We start from the raw sequence: 22,425 nt of genomic DNA on the forward strand, positions 1-22,425 counted from the left end.
AGGCTCTAGTTTATCATGACATTTGCTTTTTTCCCACTGATTCACCATGCAACTCATCCTAGCGGTATTTCCTGGGAAATACTTTCAGGCATTCCGATTCCCTGACAGACCTCGTGGTAAAAACACCCGCACCACCCTCACCCATATCATCCGTGCCCACCTAACATTTATTATCAGGGGGCGCATTAGCCTCTCATATCCCTTACTATTTAGGTTGTCAGTGTAAATAAAAGCGTATCTATGATGGACCTCCAGGATTCCCGAATGAACAGCGTGTCTAACCTGCAGTCGGTGGACATGCTCAACTCCTCCCAGGCCTCCATCGCCGGTATGGGCAGCTTCGGTGGGCTGAGCAGCGGAGGCGGTGGCGGCCTGGGGTCGGGCCTGAGCAGCCAGCTGCGGGCCGGTGGGAGGTTGTCAGCTGGCTCCGGCGGCTCCAGCATGTCAGGCGGCCTCCGGCTGAGCCAGCTGAGCCAGATGGGCACCACCACCGACTCGCTATCCCAGCAGCAGCAACACCAGGCCGCCGCCATGCGCTACCCGCTTTCCTTCCAGAATCCTCTCTTTCATCTGGCGACGGCTGACGGGCCACAACAACAGCTCCATCACCAGCACAGCCGAGCTCAGCCCCCAGCGCCCCTGCTCCTGGCCCCTGACCCCGAGCCCTCTCACCAGGCCTACATCCCACAGTTCGCCCATGGGGGGTTCTCTCGCAGTGAGGATCTGTCCACGCTCAGGACCCGGGATGGTCACCTGGGCCAGCCCAGCATAATCCACTCGCACAGCTACAGTGATGACTACAGCAGGGCTGACTACGGACGCAGGCAAATCTCCATGCATATGCAGGTAAAAGTCCTTAAATCAGTATTTTTAGATGTCTAGTGACATTGTGTAATAGTGCTACCAAGGCTGCTGCTAACAATTATTTTAGTAATTCTGTTAAATATTTTTGCCAATCGATTAATCTGACAAAAAAAATGATCACATTGTGTAGATTATTCATTTAACTACTTAAGCTTATTTTATATTATCTTAGAAATTATACATTAAAGGGGCAGTATTATAAGAAATTAACTTTTTTAGATCTTTACATCATGTTGTATCACATCAAAAACATACCTGGAGTGTTGCCTTGACTTTTTCATGCAGTGCTCAGTTAAATTTGAGTCGTTCAGTGTAAAAACACAAATTATTGTCAAGTATTTTTATTCTAGTTTCTACTGCAAGTATCTTAGTACATTTGAAATAGGACTAAAATAACTTACATGCAACTTTTCAGCAAGAAATATGAACTTTTTTATGTCAAAAATTCCTAAATATTGATGAAAACGTACTTGTTGCATTTTCAGATTATTTCACTTATTACATGAAAGAAATAATCTGCCAATGCAGCAAGTACTTTTTCATCAACATTAAGGAATTATTTACTTGAAACAAGTTCATATTTCTTGCTGCAAGGTTGCATGTAAGTCAGTTTTGCCTTATTTCAAGTCTACTAAGATTCTTGAACTATAAACTAGAATAAAAATACTTGGCAACAATTTGTGTTTTTGCAGTGTAAATTCAAGTAGGCTATAAAAATATAAAAATAATTTCCGGTGCACTTGTTTTCTTTCCAAGGATAACCTCCAACAGCAACATGAAATGATGGGAATGGCCTCCCAGACTGGAACGTCCCACTCCTCGCTGGCCACCACTCCTCCCTCCACCGTTCAACCTATGCGGCAGAGCTCTGTTGCTCCGCCTCCCAGCCAGCGCGTCAAGTCCCAGACTTCCCACCAGCTATCCGTCAGTGCGGCGGCCACGCCCGCCGCCTCTGGTAAAAGCCGTCCGCAGAGCGGGAACCTCCTCCAGTCTCCAGAGTCCGGCTACGGCGGCAGGCAGCACGGGCCCCGGCAGCTATCGGTCAAAGACAACACTGCCCCGGGTCTTCCCCACCAGCAGAGCTCTGTCAGGGAAAGCGGGAGTCCGCAAGGGACGACCAGTCAGAGCACTCAGCAGTCACCACAGCAGTCTCAACAGCACCTTTTAAAACCCACCATGAGTAAACAGGTAACACCTGCACACTCTCTATGTCTCATCTTCTCCGGGTCATCATGTCTTCTTACAGCTTTCTTTGGAGGACTGCTGTGCATGGTTTATGTATAATAACTTTAGACACTTTGAATAATTTCCTAGTGGTTATGAAAATAATTTACAACCACTTCAGAGCTTATTCTGAATTTAGTAGTTTTTTTTTGTATTTTGCTTGAGTGCTGTAAAGTATTTTGAATTCCTTCAGTGTACACTGCAAAAACACAAATCTTACTATTTATTTTTGGTCTGTTTTATATTGCAAATATCTTAGTACACTTGAAATAACACAAAACTTACAAGTAACTTTTCAGCAAGATATAGGAGCTAAAAAAATACTTCTAACACAATGTGAAAACCACAGCCTAATAATTCCTTAATATAGATGAATAATTATTAGCTTCACTGGTCAATTATTTCACTTATAGCAAGAGATTTTTCCCATGTTACAAGTGAAACAGTCTGCCAGTAGAACTCATGACTTTTTATCAATATTAAGGAATTGTTGACTTAATACAAGCTCCTATCTTGCTGAAAAGTTAGTTGCAAGTTTTGTCTTATTTCAAGTGTTGTAAAGTATTTGCGCTAGAGCCTAGATAAAAATACTTGTGTTTTTTCGCAGAGATACATGTGAATAGCCTTTCTGTGCCTTCTTGTCCTCTAGTAAGCCTTTCTTCTGTCTTGCCAGGGCTCCCAGTCACCTACCACCCTCAATCCCCCGACCCCAGCGAACGAGCGAACAGTGGCCTGGGTCTCCAACATGCCTCACCTGTCGGCCGACATCGAAAGTTCACGAATTGACCGAGAGGATTTCAAGCTCAAGGAGTATTCAAAAAGCATGGATGAGTCGCGCATGGACAGGGTAGGTCATTTTAACACCAATGGTTCTTTTCCTGAACTAAATTCAGATAATATCAACAGTCAAGAGACACAGTATAAACACAATTGAGCTTAAGTTATAGCTGTTGTTGACAAATTTAATTCAGAATTAAAAATAACATGTGGCCATAGATCCTCATATATTGCTAAAGAAGGATTTTTCATAGAAGCTGAATGGGTATAATAACACTTTGCATGAATCTGATGTTTTAATAACCTAAATAACACATTAGAAATCATAAATATCTTTGTTGTAGAGGTAATATGTTTAATTTAACAGAAAACTGTTCATGATTTGAAAACATATCTTATTTTGTTGATATACAGTTTCAATGAATTGTGATGAATTAATTATATAGAACTCAATTTAAGTTATTAATCAAATCCCACCACTATATTATTACATTCCATAAACTGTATTTCTACAAAGTCTTGACTCTTGTCACTTTATTTTATATGTTGGTTCCGAAAAGCAAGATTTTTGGTTTAGAGTTTTTATTTCAGCTTTTATTACTTTTCCACTCTTGTTCGGTTTAGTCTGACTGCATGCAAGAAACAAACTGCAAAGAAATTTGAGGTGGTTCAAAACTACACAATGTGTTTGCATTTACTTGCACATTTGAGCCCTGTTAACCTCCAAACATGTCAAACTAAGCTGTTTCCTGTCGCTGCCTTAGGTCAAAGAGTACGAGGAGGAAATCAACTCTTTGAAGGAGCGTCTAGTGATGTCTCACAGAAAGCTGGAGGAGTACGAGAGGAGGCTCCTAGTGCAGGAGCAGCAGACCAATAAGATCCTCCTACAGTACCAAAACCGTCTCGAGGACAGCGAGAGGAGGCTACGACAACAGCAAGTGGAGAAAGACTCCCAAATTAAAGGAATAATTAACAGGTAAATGGAGGCTGTTTTTGGGATGGAGGGCAAAAGACGGCTCTGTGGTCTTTCATAGGCAGAACAAGCACTTTAATGGGGAGCATTTAATGGAAGAAGATCTCATTTTTCCCCTGACATGTGGTAAAAGTGGCAAATTCTCTAAATGCCAGATTGCTAAACATAATTAAAATTATTCTAATCTGAGAAGTGTGTAAACGTAGAGGGCTTCCACCATACAACATAACTGACAAGTTAAATCATAAACCTGGAAAAGTACTAACAGAGAATATTCAAATTTATTTCCTAAAGAACAAATTACTCTTTCTTTTTACCAGATATCTTGCTCTATGTAGTGCAGTGTGGGAAACCTTTCAGATTTATTCCATCCTGTTAGGCAGGGAACTTTACGTCGACAAGGACGGCAGACAATTTGCAAAGAGATACAACTGAAGTGAGATACTTTCATATGGAGAGCAGAAATCTCTGTCTTGTTAAATAAGTACAAATGTTATGTTGCCCTGATCGTTGTTTCTTTTCAAAGCAGAAACAATTAGTCTTTGACTTACCACTTAGGAATTGCTCTGGTAAATCTGTTGTCAGATCCTCACAATGCGGTTTGTTCTTTGTTACAGCATCGCATTTAGCAAACTGCAGAGATCTGGAGCCGAGTCTTAATTTATTGGGTGATTTTGTGAAATATCAATGAGGCCAGTCCACGAGAGCAGTTCTTAGTTGTTATTGATCTCCAGGAAATTAAGTGGTTCATGAGTAAGAAGTGGAATATTGATCGCTTCTCAGTTGTGTTCAGGCATGAAACCAAAACAGTTCCTGCGTTTTAGGATTTAATGTGAGGCTGCACATTAGCAGTGATTTATTGTGGGAAAAGTTTAGCCAAAAAGAAAACTCTGCCATATTTTCACATCTTGTGATAGTCATCTTGTGGTCTGCAACTGAAGGGTAGATATCTGTGACAGAGAATATTGCCACTTCTAATCCACTCCAGGAAAGAAGACTCGGAATGAAGACAGGGAGTCCCGCTGGCCCGTTAAGGAAAGCGCATCTGTAACGCTCTAACTGAGCTTATAAAAGAACCTTAAACCATCCTCCCTCCTCCTGTGCTGTTGCACCCACCAGCAGCCATTTTTTTATGCTCCTTTACTGGATTTTGGAATCATATCGAATAATTCCACCTAGTTTTCCAATATTCCAGAGGATTTCCCAGTAAAAGCACAAAAGGAATGACAATTTATTAACTCAGAAAGTGGGGAAAACTGAACTATTTAAATGATTGTTATGGACTCTACTGCACAGGACTCTGGAAGACCGTGGTTTGATATTAGCTCTTCCATTCCTAAAGAAGGTGAACGCTGTTCACTGAAGGACTGCTGATGTTTCTCTCTGCAGAAGAAACATGGGGACTAATACCTTTCTCCTTTTTTGTATACATATTATGAGGAGGACAGAACATCACAGACAAAACTTGAATCAATATGATGTGAAGATTCGGGCAGAAAGGCATAGAGAAACTATGAGAACATTAGAGAATAATCACCTTGATTATCTCCCTCTGGGGTATAAGCTTCAAGTGAATACAGACTGTATCAAGGCCTACTTGTACCTTGACCTACCTTGACCTTGGGATGAATTAAGTAGCAGATCTGGATGCTTCCGAGTCAGTTTCTACTCACAGATCACTGAGCCAGACTGTGCATTGCAGGACTTGTGCATCATCTGGACACATTAGGAATTTGAATGCACATAAGAGCAATGCAGACAGAGTGCATGGATGCCAAGAAGCAACGTCTCAGGCCATCCTGCTGGGTTGACTGGACTCCAGAATCTAAGTGCAAGCATAGCCTTATGTTCTGTTTCCTCCTCAGTTGACTTTTACATTCAGCTGACACCTTATGGCAGATTATTTATGATAGAAATGCAAGTTCCAGACCAATATTATTCCTGGGTTGGCTTGCAAAAATCTTGTCTTTCCCTGCAGGACTAAAAACAGTCTGCAATGTTTTTTCTTTCAGAGAAGCCTTAATGCTCTGTGCGTGAACTTCACTTTAAGCTCAGAGTATCTGTCAATAGACCAGGCCTGGTCTCAGCAGTCTAATTTAAACCAAAGCCAAACGCTAAAGGAATAGTTTGGATTTTTGTTTGATCAAGGCTCTGTGAAGAGGTTATGAGTTGTTGGTATCTTCCATCATGCAACAGTAGCATGGATGAGGAGAAGAAGTTTAAACTATAAAATAACAGCCAGACTAAAGCGGATTTCTGCCATCTTAAAGCATCTTCAGCCTGTACTCATGGATGAGTACAAACCTTAGATCGACACAACAGCAAAACGCTAAAATGATTGACATATTTTTCCCTATTTAAATTTGAAAAAATATTCCTCACCAGAGCAGGGAGGAAAACAAACCACTGCTGCAAGTGAACACCAGATAATGAAGCATGAAAACATGACAAGTTCCTTATTTCCACCACTTGTTTTCCACTTCTGCTATAGTTCACTACAAAAGGTCTGATAGGTGGGTTTTCAAGCAAAGTATCATAATTACCAACTATTCTTGCATTGTTTTGGTGTGGAGTGCTTTAAATAGTTTCTTCATCTACTCATTTTCTGAGTCAAAAACAAGGAAATCGCATATTCTTTATGTGATTTAATGTGCAAGACTTTGAGATCTCTTACATGATGACTTGGGATGAACACAAATTGAAAAAAACAATTTTTAATTTTCTTACAGTTATGTTTTTGATAGTTTCAGTTTGGCACTGCAATCTTCCCATCAGTCATAGGTAAGGATCTATTACGCTGATGTTTTAAAAATGGGAAAACTCTAATGCAAACAAGATGACCAATTTTTTTTTTTCAATATAATTCGCCTAAACGGCTAGGAAATATTTGAGAGTACTTTTTTTTTTACGGTAGAAATCAATTTTATGTTCATTGTAATACTGGGAAGGCTAAAGAATCTTAGTTTTGATCCAAGATGAGTTTATGTAAGGAGATTCCTGCTAAAGGTAAGGTATGGCCTAACGTCTTAACAAAACCCTGCGTCCAAAAGACCAAAAAAAACCAAACTGTTCCTTTAAATTTCAAGGTATGCTAGTTTAAATCTACTGAATCCACTTTACCTGTAGCATATGTATTTATAAATATGTATTTTTTTGTTTTTAGGTTTAATATCTCTTTAGTTGGCTACAAGTTTTAGTCACTGTATTAAAAGTATAAATATACATTAAATTATTTATCAAGCTGTTTGCTTTCAGTTGAAGAGATGGAGCGATGCAACGGAAGAGAATCAAATCTATGGTCTGTATTGCACCTATTATAGTAATAATCTATTTTTTAAGATAATCCATATCATATTAAAAACAGTGATGCAAGAGCCATAGCAGTAATGGTATATATAGATATATACAGAGTAAAAGTATATGACAGTGAGATATTTTAACCTTGCAATAGCTAAGTTTTTAGCCGGAGAAGCGCAATAACTGATACAATATGTCCAGATGTGCTGTTTGTGCAAATGCACATGCAGGACTCTGATATATTGTATACATTTTCTGTACATAAAGAAACAGTGACTACCTGCCAAACTCTTCTACCAGGTGCCATCCATGGTATCTGAATAAAGACCTGGAGTACTGTAAGGTGCAAAATGCCACAGAGGCAACATGGCAACCATGACGCAACTTTATGACAAAATGCTAGTTCTGCAAAGTGTGAACTTAAAATTTGTTTTTCTTTTTTTTTTTGGTTTATTCTGTACAGTGTTTGTGACTTTTTCTGCTTCTTAATTGAAAGCCTGGAATTAATATTATTTATTATTGAAAGCAAACATGATTTTCTTTTTCTCTGTATGATTTTGCTGTAAATGCTCGGTATGACCTTTTGACCTGCAGTCTGTCATTGGTGGTGTCCAGTGACATGGTGATCAGAATAGATGTTTGAGAAAGTTAGTCAGTACTGTCATTGAACTTATGCAGTCATATTATTATTATTATTATTATTATTATTATTATTATTATTATTATTATTATTATTATTATTATTATTATTATTATTGTTGTTGTTTTAGAAACCACATTGCACTCATTGATAAGAACAGTTATGCAGCTGGAAGGAATGGCCTAATTTGGACATAAATTGTCACCTATTCAGTAGGAGAGCACCGATTGCAGTTTTCTGGACAATCAGTGATCTTTTGAAAGTTTCTGATCTTGCCTGATATTTTTTTTTTTTTTTGTCTGAAAAGTCGCTGAATACAGTGTCTTTAGGTTGGCAACAGTGGGGTGATGTTGTGAACCACAGCAAAAATGGACAGGGGCAGATTTACTGACCTTTGCAAAGGTAGATCAAATTGGTTTCTCATGTCAGTATCGGCAAATCGCAGATCACCTAAAGTCAAGGAAATTTATTGGTGCACCACTACTATTCAGTCAACTTATGAGTGTGTCATTGGTTCAATTGTCGAGGAGCTGGCATGTCTTCGAAGGAAACTAGAGAGCGCAAGTTTTGTTTTTAGCTTTAACTTATTGGAGTAGCATTTTCCACCTGAATGAAAGGTAAACATTCATCCATGTTCTTATCCTTTTATGGCTGTATAATATTAGTAGAATATGTGCCAGCTCCTTGCAAACTGATTCATTAACATACCCATTGCTGGTCTGCATGTGGTCCATACTCAAATGTCCAAATCAACCATTCCTTATAGATGTTCATATCAGTGAGTGTTTTTTTCTTTTTGTTTCAGAGTTATAGGTAACTTTCTGGTGTCCGTATATCTGCCTCTCTTTTGTAGCAAGAATATATTGATAGGCTGTATAGATTGTACTACAGCATATCTGATGTTTTAATCTTGCAAATGAATTCACAGTAGTAATGTGTGTGTGTGTGTGGGGGGGGGCGGGGTGCGTGTGTGTTTGTCTGCGACTGACATGGCTCATAGCAGCAGCCAAGGGTTTGTTTCTCAGTCTTTTTTAAAATTTGCACCAGATCTGTATAAAGTAGCTGCAAATATTGAATATTTCTTGTTCTAGAATGAATACCAGTTTGTTGGATGAAAGGCAGATTTTAAATCAAAGAGAGAGTTTCGTTGCACATGTTGGTGAAGGAAATGAAAAACCAGTGTATCTGCAGCTGCTTTTTGAACCAGGTCTGTCATTTCGTTGACTTCACATCTTCTACACTTTTGTCTCCTGCCTTTTTTCTCTGTAGCACAATATTCAGACATTGTGACCTCATGTTTGGTAGATGCATTGTTTTTATTTTTGACTAAATGTACGACTTGACCTCAAAAGCACACTACTTGAACTGGATTTTTTTTTGTGACATATCACCCACACAAATCATTGTCTGCCTTTTGAAGTCATGTCGAATCTTAATGCTGTATAACCATGTTCCATTCCATTGTTCTCTGGGACGGTGCAAATATTTCTGTCTGTGCTGATGGTTTACCTATTCTCTTCTTCTTTTGTAAAATAACTCTCAACTCTGTACATTGTTCATGGAATAAAACATCCAAACACTTCTGTTTGAAACTTTACCTGTGGATTTTCATTCTTTATTGTCAAACCTGTCCTCTGTGTTCTCAACTAAATCATATGAATGTGATGAAAGGCTTTGATGATTAAACCCTGATTTGATTAATTAAAAACGAATTAATATTAATTGGAGAACTAGGTCTTCATAATAGGTTAGGTCTATTATGAAGACCTAACCTAACACTAATCTCTTTGGAATGGTAAATATGAAGACGTTTGCTGTTGTGAGAGCAAAATGAAGCCTTGAGAAGCATAAAGTCTTTATTTATTCTCAGTAACTTTTCTGGGCACTCATCACCAAGCAACAGCATTTCAGCCAGTTAGTTATAAGAGATATGTGTGAGAAATATCATTGGATGACTGTCTGGAGTAAATCCCTGGCTCATGGATAATCACAGGAGCTGGGAAACATGAGCGGCCCGCTGGCTCATGAAAACTGCAGCAACGCTTTCCCTCATATCAGTGAGATGAGGCTTTGAAATGATTAGTCAAAGGATTTTCTACCCGTGACTTGGTCAGTTCCTGTTACATAAAATGGGACAATTCCCTGGGGATAATTGGGTTTTGTTCGCCTCACCGGAAACCAGGCCTAATTTTCCACAGTTGGCCTCGCATTGCACTTTGTAAACACCTTAAATTGGACAGAAACACTTTGATAAACCCCATGGGGGCGGGAAGAGGAAATGGCTCCATGAGATGAAAACTGGCTCCTGAGCATGGTTTGGGTGACTGCTGCTCTGCTCTTATTGGCAGCTTCAAACGTGTTCAGCTTTTCAGGTGTTGGGAATCAGATATGAGATGCAGGTGACCAGGAACTTTATCACGGTGGTTTTGTTGAGTCAGAAGTTGGAGATGCACCTGCTCAACTTCTTGTTAAGCTTGAATTCCTAATGCTCCCTCTCTTTTTGCCCCCTCCTCTACCCTCTGTCTCCCTCTCCCCAATCCTCTCTCTTTCTCTGTGCTTCCAAGACTCATGGCTGTGGAGGATGAAATAAGGGGAGGAGCCATTTATGAGCCAAAAACCAGGATTTTTGCTGATCAGGTCTGTGAGACTGCTTCTTCTCTTGTCGAGTCCGTATGTTGGCCCGTGTTTTCCCCCTTTCTGCTTTTCCTGTACTCTTCCTCCCCTTGCTATTTCTATGACCTGGTCTGCTGTGTGTGTGTGAGTGAGTGTGTGTGTGTGTGTGTGTGTGTGTGGTCCCTCTTCTGACTGGATTGCCCTGTCCCTGACCTGTCCTTTATGTTTGGGTTTGAATGGCATCCATCTGCAAGCAAAACGGGGAGCTTTGACGATGAAAGACTGTTACTGTTTGCATTCCTCAGAGCTATTGAAAGTCTGTCTGTGTCTGTGGTGGTGTTGCCGGATCCGCAGCTCTTTCTGAGCAGGTCTGGGTTCAGAACCGCCTGAAATTAGATGATGCAGAACCCGGGGGTTAAATGAAATCTAACTGTGCAGCGTGGTCACGATCCTGATGCGGCTGCGTCTTCAGGAGCTTCGTCACTGCGATGCTTCATGGTCTCAGGCCCCCCTTCTTCTCTTACGCTGTCAGGCTCCTTTAGAGCGTGAGTCATTCTGTAAATATAGTAAGTCCATGTTAGCATAACGACTCACGTAACGTTCTGGCGTCATGTTGCTAAGAAAAATACAAGAAATCAGAGTAATTGTTCCTTCATTGACGTCTGCATCTCTTAACCATGAAAGAAAAAAAGTAAAAGAATCAGTAACACTAAAAATAATGTAACATTAATGTCCATATATTGTAAATATTAACATTCTGATTGCTATTTATGCATCTTGAATGTTTATTCACAGTTGTATTTAAAATTTGGAGACAATTTTAGGGTTTTGCGCATTTTATGGTTCTTAGATTCTCTTTCTGTCTTAAAGTTCAGCTTATTTCCACTGTTATTCTGTAACATTATCCTGTTAAAACACAGCTACAGATAGTCCCACTTTAAAATCTCACTATTTATTAAACAAAGATAATGAAAGCAAATAAAAAGAGGAGAAATCAAAACTTCATATGACTTTATTTATTAAGGGGAAAGGCCTAGCCAAGCTGATGTGTGTGGAGAACACAACCAGAACTTGCAAACTAGGACCAAAACCAAAGGATGCAGCTGAAAATGTTTACATTTTCAGGCGAACCCTAATTCAGGTTAATTCAAATCAATATAGTTGATTATGGTTATGAATGAAGAGGACTGAAAGTTAGCATTAAATGAAACTGTGGTCAAGCTTTTTGTTTGAATGTTGCAGGATAAACATATGTTGCATTAAAGGTGGAAAAGGTTCAGGTCCAAATGCATTCTGGATGTTAAATTAAAAATCTAGAGATGATCCGTAATGTTTCTCATAAGCCTATCTGCTTTGGCATGTCCTATGCTAACAGTTCTTTCTTTCTTTGGACATATTTTCAAAGTTAACTCAATTAAAGGCTGGGGAGACAAAATCAAAGGAAATCCTCAGGGATTTCTCCATTAGTTTCCCTTCAAAGCAGCAGAAATCAAAAAGTTCATTAAGCATGCCATGAGAACAGAGGATCCATCTGAATGCAACAAAGTTCTTTATTACACACTTTTTTAACTACAACATTAGAGCGTTTCAGTTGAATGTGATTCAACAGGATGAACTACAGTCAGTTTCTGCACTTTGTAAAAAACTATGTTTCTTTTAAAGAAAAAAGGTATTTGTAGCTTTTCATTAAATCCTAGAGTGAGAATAATGTGGATTTTCAGATTATGATTCAGTAAAGACATGACCTCAGAACAAGTTTTATTAAAATAACAGATGTTAAATGTTAGTTATCTAAATAAAAAATAACCTTTGACACAAGTTTTCTTAATTTATAAATTATCTGTGATTAATTCAGTTACTGAATGAAGATTCCTCACCTGGTGAAAATCCCCACTGGTGCTCTTGTGTTATTGGATTTTATTTACCATTTCCAATGGATCGATATAAGATTAAACACTGACAGATTATTACTAAATGTCTTGCAATTTTTAATAGAGGCTTAATGAAATAATTTATTGTAATAGGAGAGCTATAGTAGAGCAAGAATCCAAAAAACAGAAAACATGAATTAGACAGATGAACTTAAATAAACTTGTGCCTAGGGTGGCCTCTAGTGGCACAAATTAAAAAATGCATCCAATTGAATATTTTAAATGCAATCCAAGAAGTTAGTACTTTACAGCCACTGTTTTGTCTGTTACCTTTCGACTCTTTTAACAACATGTTAGTGCAACAATATAAATACTTTATGGTATGCTACTAAAAAAATACTGCAATTAGATAGATTCAGTATAGATAACTTTTGAATTGCATTTTTTAGTTTAATTGTATTTAAATATTTATATTTAAAAATGGTTTGCTTAGTGGGAAAACGGTTCTGTCACATTTGTTTATGAGTGTTTTAGTCCAGATTAAACTTTAGCTCTTCCTCTCACTGTTGTATCGCTTATGAGTGTCTGAATCATTGTGTGTGCAAGGTAGTTACGTTTTGAAACAATTATACAGTGATGTAAATATCTTCTGGGTTTTTAATCTGTATTTATCTCTCTGTAGAGTTGATGCATGATTGAAATAAGCATGTTGTTCAAGCTGTATTTTTCCCTTTCTGAACCAGGGAATGTTCCAGATTCAGCTGTGAAGCCAGTTTATCAGCCGTTATCACATCCAGATGTCGTTTTGGAGTTGCACGATTTAACACCTTTTTGTTTAATTATTGCATGACTTCTGCTAATGATGAACTGCATGGCATGCTGCTGGAAGGCTTTCAGGCTGTTAAGTATCTGAAACTGTTTGGTGTTTTGGCAATTATGTTCTGTGTCTGTATGTAAATGTGCTTCAGGAAGGATTTTATCTGTATATTTACGTTCTTGTTTTCTGTTCACTTTGTGTTGTGTATTGTATGTGTTATGTTTTGGTGGCTGTTGTGTTTTTCCTCGGCCCTCACCGCCCTTCTGAATCCTTTCGTCTTGTACCCCAGCTTTCCCTCCTGATTTTGGCTCCCTCCTCCCACCTCTTACTTTTAGCCTTCCTTTCCTTTCCTTTCCTCTTCTTTCCTCTCCTTTCCTCCTATGTTGATGAGATACGGTGATTTCTCTTAGGGGAGGCGTCAGTCCATCCTAGTGCAGCCCCGACTTGCGCCTGTCCCACCCCGAGTATCCAGGTAATAACCCAAACCGCCAAACTTTCACTCCATCCATAACTGCTGCCTCTTTTCCACTTCTACTGTTTTCTCTGTGTGCATCCCTGTGCATAAGCAGCACATTTTAAAATCCACCGCAGGTTAACACACTTTATTTTCCCTTTCATCTTCACTGCAAAACACAAAGAGGTCTGTCGCAGAATATTTGCACGTATGCATTTTCAAATAATAAAATGTGTGATAATGATAGAAAAAAAGTCTCAGAAGCTAAAGTCCAAATTGAAACATTAGTTATAGTTCTTTTCATGAAACTTAACAGTTTCTTACCAGCTTTTAAATAAACAGAGAAATTGTTAAGTAGAGGACAAAAGGAAAATATTAGACCCACTATATTTGTTGGAGCTTAAATCCCATTCTTTCAAACATTAACTTAGGTATTTTTAATGGATTTAACCAAAGAAATTCAATGACATGATCTATCTTTGTTACAGACTAATTTCAACAGAAAGGCTAAACATAAAAAAAAAATAATTGGATGAATAAGAACAAAAGGAGAAAACAGGAAGATATAAGAGCTTTCACCGATTGGCATGAACAAACAAAACAGCCAGAAACCGAGACATGGAACCAACAGGGAACAAATAAAACTATCAGTAATAAAAAACAATCTCATCCCAGGTGTGTAACAAGAGCAAAGAGAAAAAATTAGAAAATCTAAAAATAAAATAAAAACCCTGAAAATGAGAGAACTTAATAAAAGAAAAGATATGTTGGACAAACGTAATAAGAAACATGATTTAAAGGAAAATAAGCCTGAAATGAAAAGAAAAGAAATTCCAGCATGTTATGTGACTCATCTTCAGTATATTTATTGAGTTAGGTAGAGTTTTGTTTTCCAAGCAGGAAGTTACTTTTCCTCTGCTTCTCAATGATGTGTTACATTCTTTCTCTGACTGACCTCTAGCAACACTTCACTTGACTGATCTCAGAATTAACTATTTATGTTTGTTTTTATATGTTGAGAAAATCAGACGAGCAAGTTTCTACCAAAAAATATTTGGTCTGTACTGTATACTTTATACTTTATACTATTTTTCTAATAATCAACAATCCAAATAGGCCTTTGTTTTTGTGTTTTGCTATTAAAATATTAACTGTCAATAAAATATCCATTCAAGGGGTATTAAGATTATCATGCATTAAGTAGCTACATGTTTCAGCTAAACTGCAGTCATGATGTTTCTTTTAAGAATGTAGATGGAAAAATGGTATAGCAAGCCAGGCGGAGCTGAATTGTTTTGTGGATCTAGAGAAAGGACATGAGAAGACAGAAGAGGAAGTCAGAAATATGTGAGGGTAGTCAGCTGTGAGGGGGGAGTTTGGGGATTGATAAGGGATCGGGGATCAGCTCTGAGAATTACTTAATGACAAAGAAGTTCAGGAACTCTGGAGTGGTTTAACTGATAAAATAGTCTCAAGATTTTCTCTTGGAGTGACTAAAGTGAATTGGAGAAGGATGAGTTTGGCCCAAAAGCCAGATTAGGTCAGATTGGGGGCATTTATCCCTTTGAGTCTGGGGTCTTTCCCTCATGTAGAAGAGTTTAATTGCTCTTATCTTGAAGAACAATGGTGGGATAGAGGATGAAGCAGATAGACAGACTGAGGTTTTGTCTGCAGTAATGTGAACATCACTTATGTAAGTGATATTCACTTATACCCACTTATGTTAGTGGATATAAGTGTACATTACTTATATCCACATGCTGGAATCAAAACGGGTAGCTGAAAGTAGGTTACAAGGAGGGAGCTGGAAATAGTGACATCTTGGACATATCAGATGGATTATTATTCCATTATTAAGTTATTCTACCATGTTTCATGGCAAATTGTCAGATTTTGAGGTTTTTCCACGGCCACATTCTTTGATGTAGCAAAATCATTTTGATAACTTTTGATAACCATCCTTGGACGGATGAATGGAAACTCAGGTTTAGCAGTTTGCATAGAAAGTTAGAGAGACAAGAGATGGTTGAGACATGTGCAGAAGAGAGTTAGTGAATATATTAGACAAAGAATGATGGAGGAGCTGCCATGGAGGAAGAAAAGAGGAAGACCACAGACAAATATCATAGAGAAGACAAACATGCAGAGGGTTTCTGTGTTTGTGGTACAGCACAGTTTTTCTCTTCTATGGTTTTTACAAATTTAAAAAACATTATTCATTTGATATGAATGGTAAAGAGTTTTTGACAAATACAATAAAAATTAATTAGAAAGAAAAACAAAACCAAATGCACACAGGCACTTGTTTTGTGGCTCCACGAACTACAGTACAGATTTGTGAGCAAGACATGTGAAATTAAATGTTAACATTTTTGGGCATTTTTTCTGGCCCAAAATGTGACTTTTAAAACATTCCCATTCTTGTCAGTGAATCTGTCTGTAAGTTATTAAAATTCCTATATTAATTATCTTTTAACTGGAGCTTATGTCCTGAAATACCATGTTTTTGTTGGTTTTCTTTCAGTTATCATTCTTTCCTATACACACATCTGCTAACATTTGCCTTCAGGGTGCATCCACCTCCTCTACACCCCAGCACCCCATCTCCATCACCCCCACACCCTCTGATAAACACTGGGAATTATGTGAAATCTCCGTATCTGTCCCAATCCTTCCCCAAAGAACACTGATTACTGTGCACCTGTTTTCTGTGTTTTCCGTGTCTTTCAGTGTGTTTGTGTTTGAATATTTATGTGTTTTGTGTTTGTGTCCAGCACCTGATTGTGTTTGGTTGATTGTTGATGTAAGCCAGCTGTTACTGTGTCAGACGATGTCCAACACTCATTCTGTATTTTGATGTTCGATTCTTTTGCTGTGAAGTTAGAGTTCTTTACCTAGAAAGCTTGTTTCTCTGAGGCAAAGAGTTTTAGGTCTTGTTAGTGATGAAGCCCATCAATACAACAGGTTTTAATTTCAAACATTAGGGTGAGAAAGATTGAACACTTTTCTTTAAATATCCTCCTTCCAAATTGGAGTAGACAGAGGTGATGTGTAAGGTATGTTTTCTTTTGTGCACACTTGTGTCCCTATATAAACCCTAACATTTCAGGGCTCCACTAAATGTGCTGTGTTTCTGTCTCCAGTACTGAAAAGCTCATTATTATTAAACAGAAATACTACAACACTCTAATTAAATGCATTAAGTAGCTAAACACCACAGCCACAAAGAGCCAAGCAAATTTGGTAAGTTTAAAAGGATGTCAGTCAACATTTTGCCATGCGTTTCTTCACCTGCTTGATCTCTGGGTTTAATAGACATGTGTATCAGCCTACACATGGGTATTAAACTACAATGTTGGTTGTGTTTGAGAGTAACTGAACAGTTGTCACTCAGGTTGTGTTACTGGCATCCTATTACTGTTCATAGCACCAGTTAGCAAAGTGTTTTCATTCATTTGGTTCTGATTGAGAAGAGAAAAAGCCTGGTAGTTCACATTAAAAGAAATTGGGGGGCAGACTTAATCTCTTTTGTTGGTTTTTTTTTCTCATGTTTTTATCAAAACAGAAATCCTTCCACTCACAGCGATCACAACCACAAGATACAAAATTATCTGCTGATAATTTGCTTTTAATCTTTTATTTTTTTCTACTGGATGCAAGCTGTTTCCCTTCTTTTCTGTCTCTTTAACAGCACTTCATTCCACTTACATTACAATAATTCATGTCTCTTCTATGTAACATAAAATGATTTCATGCATGAAGGTTTTCAGGGGCTTGGTAAAGAAATTTCCAAACAAATCCATGCCAGATAATTTCAAGATGTACCAGCAAACGGATGTTAGATGAAGAAATAGGAGTGTTTGAAGTGGAGGAGGGATTAGATTTATTATTTAGTATCCTAACTGATGAATAGTTTTTTGAACCATCACAGGTTGAAGAAATTGAAGTTCTGACCTGATCATAAAGCTAACAGGTTGTCATATTGGGGCCGGTTCCATCCTTGCATGATTTGCTTAACTGAAATCAGCAACTAAAACAGAAACTTCTGCACCTTCCTGTCCTGCTAATGTACTCCTTTCCTTCTGCGGGGAGTCTGAGGTATTCCTAAGGCAGTTGTATCATTCAGGTGAGAAAAAAATATTAGTTTTTCCTACAAAATCGCTATTTTATTAAAAATACCAGTGTCAATATTAGCCAAATATAAGTATTGATCTCCTTATTGAGTCATTGCACAAGCTACTGTTGTCAAAATATCTGCTTTAACGTCAGAATTCTAAAAACTTCAAAATGAGGGTTAAAGTGAGTGGTATATCCCATTTAGTTACAGTGTTAAAACAGTAACTGTTTGAGCTTTCACTTGAAAAAGCATAATGCCAAAAACAAAAACAATAATTTCATGCTTGATTATGTTCACAATGCAAGAGAAGGATGTCCAAAGTTACAACAGTGTTCCCAAGTGTTAAGAACTGCAGAAGTATCATGATGAAAGTACATTGGCTTCAACTTTGGCTTCAAGCAGTGCCTGCTGAGGTCCCCCTTTTGAAGTGGGTGCTGGACCATTATCCACCAAAACCAGCAAGTAACGATGAAGTCCCTCAAACCAAAAACCATCTCCCCTGTGGGAGACAGTTTTTCTTTTCCAATGATTGAATCTGACTTCTTTCCAGCAGTGCCAATCATTCTCCTAGTACAGAGCCAAATGTCACTTAGTAGGGGACCTAAAACACCACTCCTCTTCTTCATGTAGTACTAAACCAGTGGTTCTTAACCGGGGTTCGATCAAACCCTGGGGGTTCGGTGAGTCGGTCTCAGGGGTTCGGCGGAGCCTCTGCCACGGAGGTCAAGACACACCCAACTCATTATGTAAATTTGTGATGACACGCCCGCTTGGCCATTACTTGCTGCAGATGATCACGTTACATTAATTGGCCAATCAGTGCTGCGGGGACTTTAGTGTGCTCAGTAGTCACCGTGTGACTGTCGTAGTCGTACATTGTATGGTTTCTTTCTTAATATTTTAATCCATACTATGTCGAGCAAAAAAAGAAAGTGGTCGAACGAATATGTACAACATAGATAGATAGATAGATAGATAGATAGATAGATAGATAGATAGATAGATAGATAGATAGATAGATAGATAGATAGATAGATAGATAGATAGATAGATAGATAGATAGATAGATAGATAGATAGATAGATAGATAGATAGATAGATAGATAGATAGATAGATAGATAGCATTTATTGTCATTGAACAGGATTCAACGAAATTTCTATTGCAACTCCCGTGCAACATGGATTCACATGTAACACGGAACGTGATGGGAGTCAGCGTCCTATCTGCATGATTTGCAATGTCAAGTTGAGCAACTCTAGTCTCGCACTGGCAAAACTGAAGGAACACATCTTGAAGCTGCATGGAGATGGGGAATACAAAAAACACAACGCTCGCTGAATTCAAGGTGAAAAGAGTCAGATTTGATGAAAGGGCCACTCTGCCTGCTCTTGGATTTGTACCCATGAACAAACCGATCCTCACCGCATCGTACGAAGTTGCTTACCTGATCTCAAAGCAGGGCAAGCCGCAGACCATCGGTGAAACACTCATAAAACCAGCGGCGTTAAAGATGGTGAATCGGATAAACATATAGCTATGTCTTGAATTTGGAAAAAAATCATATTTGATTTATCACTAAAGAAGGGTTCGGTGAATGTGCATATGAAACTGGTGGGTTTGGTACGTCAAACAAGGTTAAGAACCACTGAACTAAACATTCTCTAAATTAACAAAACCAAAAACTGCTCAAGAAAGCTCCCATATACGCCCTCAATGTTCCTTGCAAAGCTAGAAGCTAGTCTAGTGTTTCATGGCCATTTTGAAATCAGCATTGAAGCTCTTAGATGAACTTTTCAGTTCCTCACAACAAACTTTAACTTGGAGGTTGATAATTAGGATTTCCTCATAGTTAAAATACGCAGTCCCTTTGCTTTATAAGAGGAACCACTACCACTCTCTGCCACTCTGCCTTGAGGATCTCTGCTACCTTTTTGCCCTTTCCACCACCGGGTTATTTTAACTACCTTGAATACCTAAGTGCCAGCAACAGCCGAGTTGATGTATTCAAGACTAAAGATGTATAGGTCTAGTTTACAGTAATAGAGCCGCAAAGCACTTTTTCTTCAGCCTAATTCACTTTTCAGTCAAGGTCAATATTATCTTTCCACATTTAAAGTACTGTTGGAAAAGCACAACTTCCATCAGCTGACAGGCGTTTTCTTTTCACATTTGAGTTTTTCATTTCCCATTAGCCTGCCAATGCTATCCAGCTTATTTTGAAGCTGCACACGCTTAGCTTCAAAATTTAATAGGTGGCTTTAATAGGTGGCTTAGCCCGGTGCTCATCTTTACATTGGGTATACGTATAACACCAAGTTTAGGTATTAGAAATAAACATTATCAGCAATAGCATCCATTAAAAAAGAATGGTGTCCTATGACATTGGCCACTCATGTCTTATGTCTGTTACATTCTGAATAACAGAATATCCTTCTCAAGGTAGAAGTTAAATGGAATGAGATCTCTCCAAGACATTTTAAGTTCACCGTGGCTGTTCGCTTTGGCACACTGAATCTCTCCAACATAATCCCTGCCAGATGATCCATTTCCCCTACCCAAAGGTATAGGAAAATCACTTTCTTGACCACAGTAGAAAGTCAATGAGTTGGGAAATTGTAATTAAGCTGTTCCCTGTTTTTACTGACTATATAAGGTGTAGTCTAGCCACACTTAAAAATGTGGTTCCACAATCTATACTCAGTTATATTGCTGCTGTCCGCTCAAACTTCTGCACAAGCTTAGACCAATGGAAGGACCTTCCATGTATCTAATTCTAGTTTAAGCAACATGACATAAGACCCCATGCTCTCTATACTGTTCCTCCTGCTGGTGATGGCCCCATATTTTGGTCCAGGTATTCTTCACCCAGACATTGGCTGGACTTGTACTTATGGTGAATGGTATTGAACTGCGCTTAATCTTTCTTGACATCTAAAATTTGCCATTGTAGCAAAACTGCCCCTGGTAGGGTATCTTATGGTGATTTTTTTCATAGCCCTCTTATGGCAAAACATTTTCAAGTTTGCTGCAGGGGAGATACTGAGATACTCAGGGTTCACAACAACTCAACAGAACTCCACTTCAAACAACTCAAACTACCTCTTCAAGGCCCGTGTAATGAGTGTCCTCACCCTGATGTTTTTCACTTCTTGAAAAGGGTTAGCTTTAAAGTTCCCACGAAATGTATACCAAAGCTGAGTCTGCTCACACAGCCCCTCTTTAGACATGCTTTCCATCAGTCTGACAGCAGCTGAATGTGTGCATGTCATGCCTGAATGAAAACCCTTCTGTCTTTCCTTTAGGTCACACCATGATAATTTTACATGTCATATCTGACATGTAAAAACGCTTCAGGGGAAAACAAACAGAAAATTTAGTCCAGAATAATGATGTACTTGTTTGTGTCAATAAACAAGTCATATTACTGTTCAAATTTAACCAATTAATTTCTCTATCATAATAATTATATAAAGTTATTAAGCATTTTTTTTGAAAATGCCTGAGCCAAATGAATGGGAGCAATAATGTTAAATGGTCTGTTTCATATTTAGACTGCAGTCTAACCCCAAAAGCAGGGTAAACACTGCAATCACTGTCAAAATGCACCAGAAGATGATATTTTCCTGGAGCTGACAGTAATTGTCTTCAACATTTTGAACTGGCACTTTAACAAATGTTAAAATTGTTACATTGAGTTTGTCTGAGAAGCGCAAAACATAACGTATCCAGTCATTTTCATATTATATCGCTAATTCATTGTAACACTGAGGATCCAATGAGCCAAGCAGATCTATTATAACCTATCAGCTTAACATTATGACCACCAAGATTCATCATTTTCAACCACAAATACTGCAGGCCTGCACTGTTGCAGCACATTGTGGTCCAATAAGCACCAGTGAAACAGGAGTGACTGTACATATATATGAGATCAATATAAGTGAGCAAGACAAGTTTATTTGTAAAGCACCAAAATTACACAGAGTAATTCAAAGTGCCTAACAGAAAAACAAAGAAATAGAGATAAAAACATCAAATGCATCAAAACCCAATGAAACATCACATAAAAGCATAAAAACTTGAGAAAAATTGACTAAAAAAAGAAACATTGAAATTACTAATCTTATGTGATGCAAGTAATAACATAATCTTTGGTCTTTATGGGTAGGCTGCAGTAAACAGTAAAGTTAAACTGGAACTGGCTCACTAAATGGGTTACGTACTGTACATCGTGGAGTAACACCAGCTCAGCTGTGCAGCTAGTTATCTCAGTAAAGAGCAAAAGTCAGTGATCCAAGTCCCCAAAATTCACTGTAAAAAAAAATTATCTCTAATGGCAAAATTCCGGCAACCATAGCTGCCAGTATTTTAAGGTAAATTAGAGATGGTTTTTGTTTTTTTTTGCAGTGTAATGTATTAGTCTTGTCAAACTCTGCTCAGTGCAGCAGTGAATTAAACATTCAAACCTGAGTTGGACTTTGGCTAGACTTTCTTTTAGACCACGTTTAGCTCGAGTCGTAGTCAGCAAACGACTGTTTTTGGTAATTACCAGAACTTTCCCAGAACATTAGATGAGGGAGAGCAAGACATTTACCAATTAAAAGCAGTTTCATGGGAACTTTAATATGATGTTTTTTTAAATGGCTTTGTGTCTTCTGAAGGTTTTAAGCTACTTGGTGAATCCATGCAGCAGCTCTGTCAGCTTTAGGTTGGTTCTGTTTGGTCTTTATAATAATTCTTTGGATTTTATGCTTTATTGCTTCTTAAATCTGGTGC

General features: G+C 38.3%; 1 protein-coding gene across 13 annotated transcripts in view; it reads left to right on the forward strand.

The window, feature by feature from the left end:
- Positions 1-22,425, forward strand: part of LOC102231320 (ras/Rap GTPase-activating protein SynGAP-like) — a 174,393-nt gene that overhangs the window by 146,509 nt on the left and 5,459 nt on the right. For 6 of the 13 annotated variants that reach the window (XM_023331074.1, XM_023331079.1, XM_023331082.1 and 3 more), the window contains 5 exons: positions 256-846; positions 1,621-2,052; positions 2,762-2,935; positions 3,630-3,841; positions 10,340-10,412. In XM_023331074.1, coding sequence (XP_023186842.1) covers positions 256-846; positions 1,621-2,052; positions 2,762-2,935; positions 3,630-3,841; positions 10,340-10,412 — 1,482 coding nt within the window. Of the gene's footprint in view, positions 1-255; positions 847-1,620; positions 2,053-2,761; positions 2,936-3,629; positions 3,842-4,826; positions 9,373-10,339; positions 10,413-13,002; positions 13,549-22,425 lie in introns of those variants that run through there. The other 7 variants (XR_002752553.1, XR_002752554.1, XM_023331078.1 and 4 more) reach the window with 5 other exon arrangements.

This window comes from Xiphophorus maculatus, chromosome 3 (assembly GCF_002775205.1).
Source record: "Xiphophorus maculatus strain JP 163 A chromosome 3, X_maculatus-5.0-male, whole genome shotgun sequence".
Lineage (NCBI taxonomy): Eukaryota > Metazoa > Chordata > Actinopteri > Cyprinodontiformes > Poeciliidae > Xiphophorus > Xiphophorus maculatus.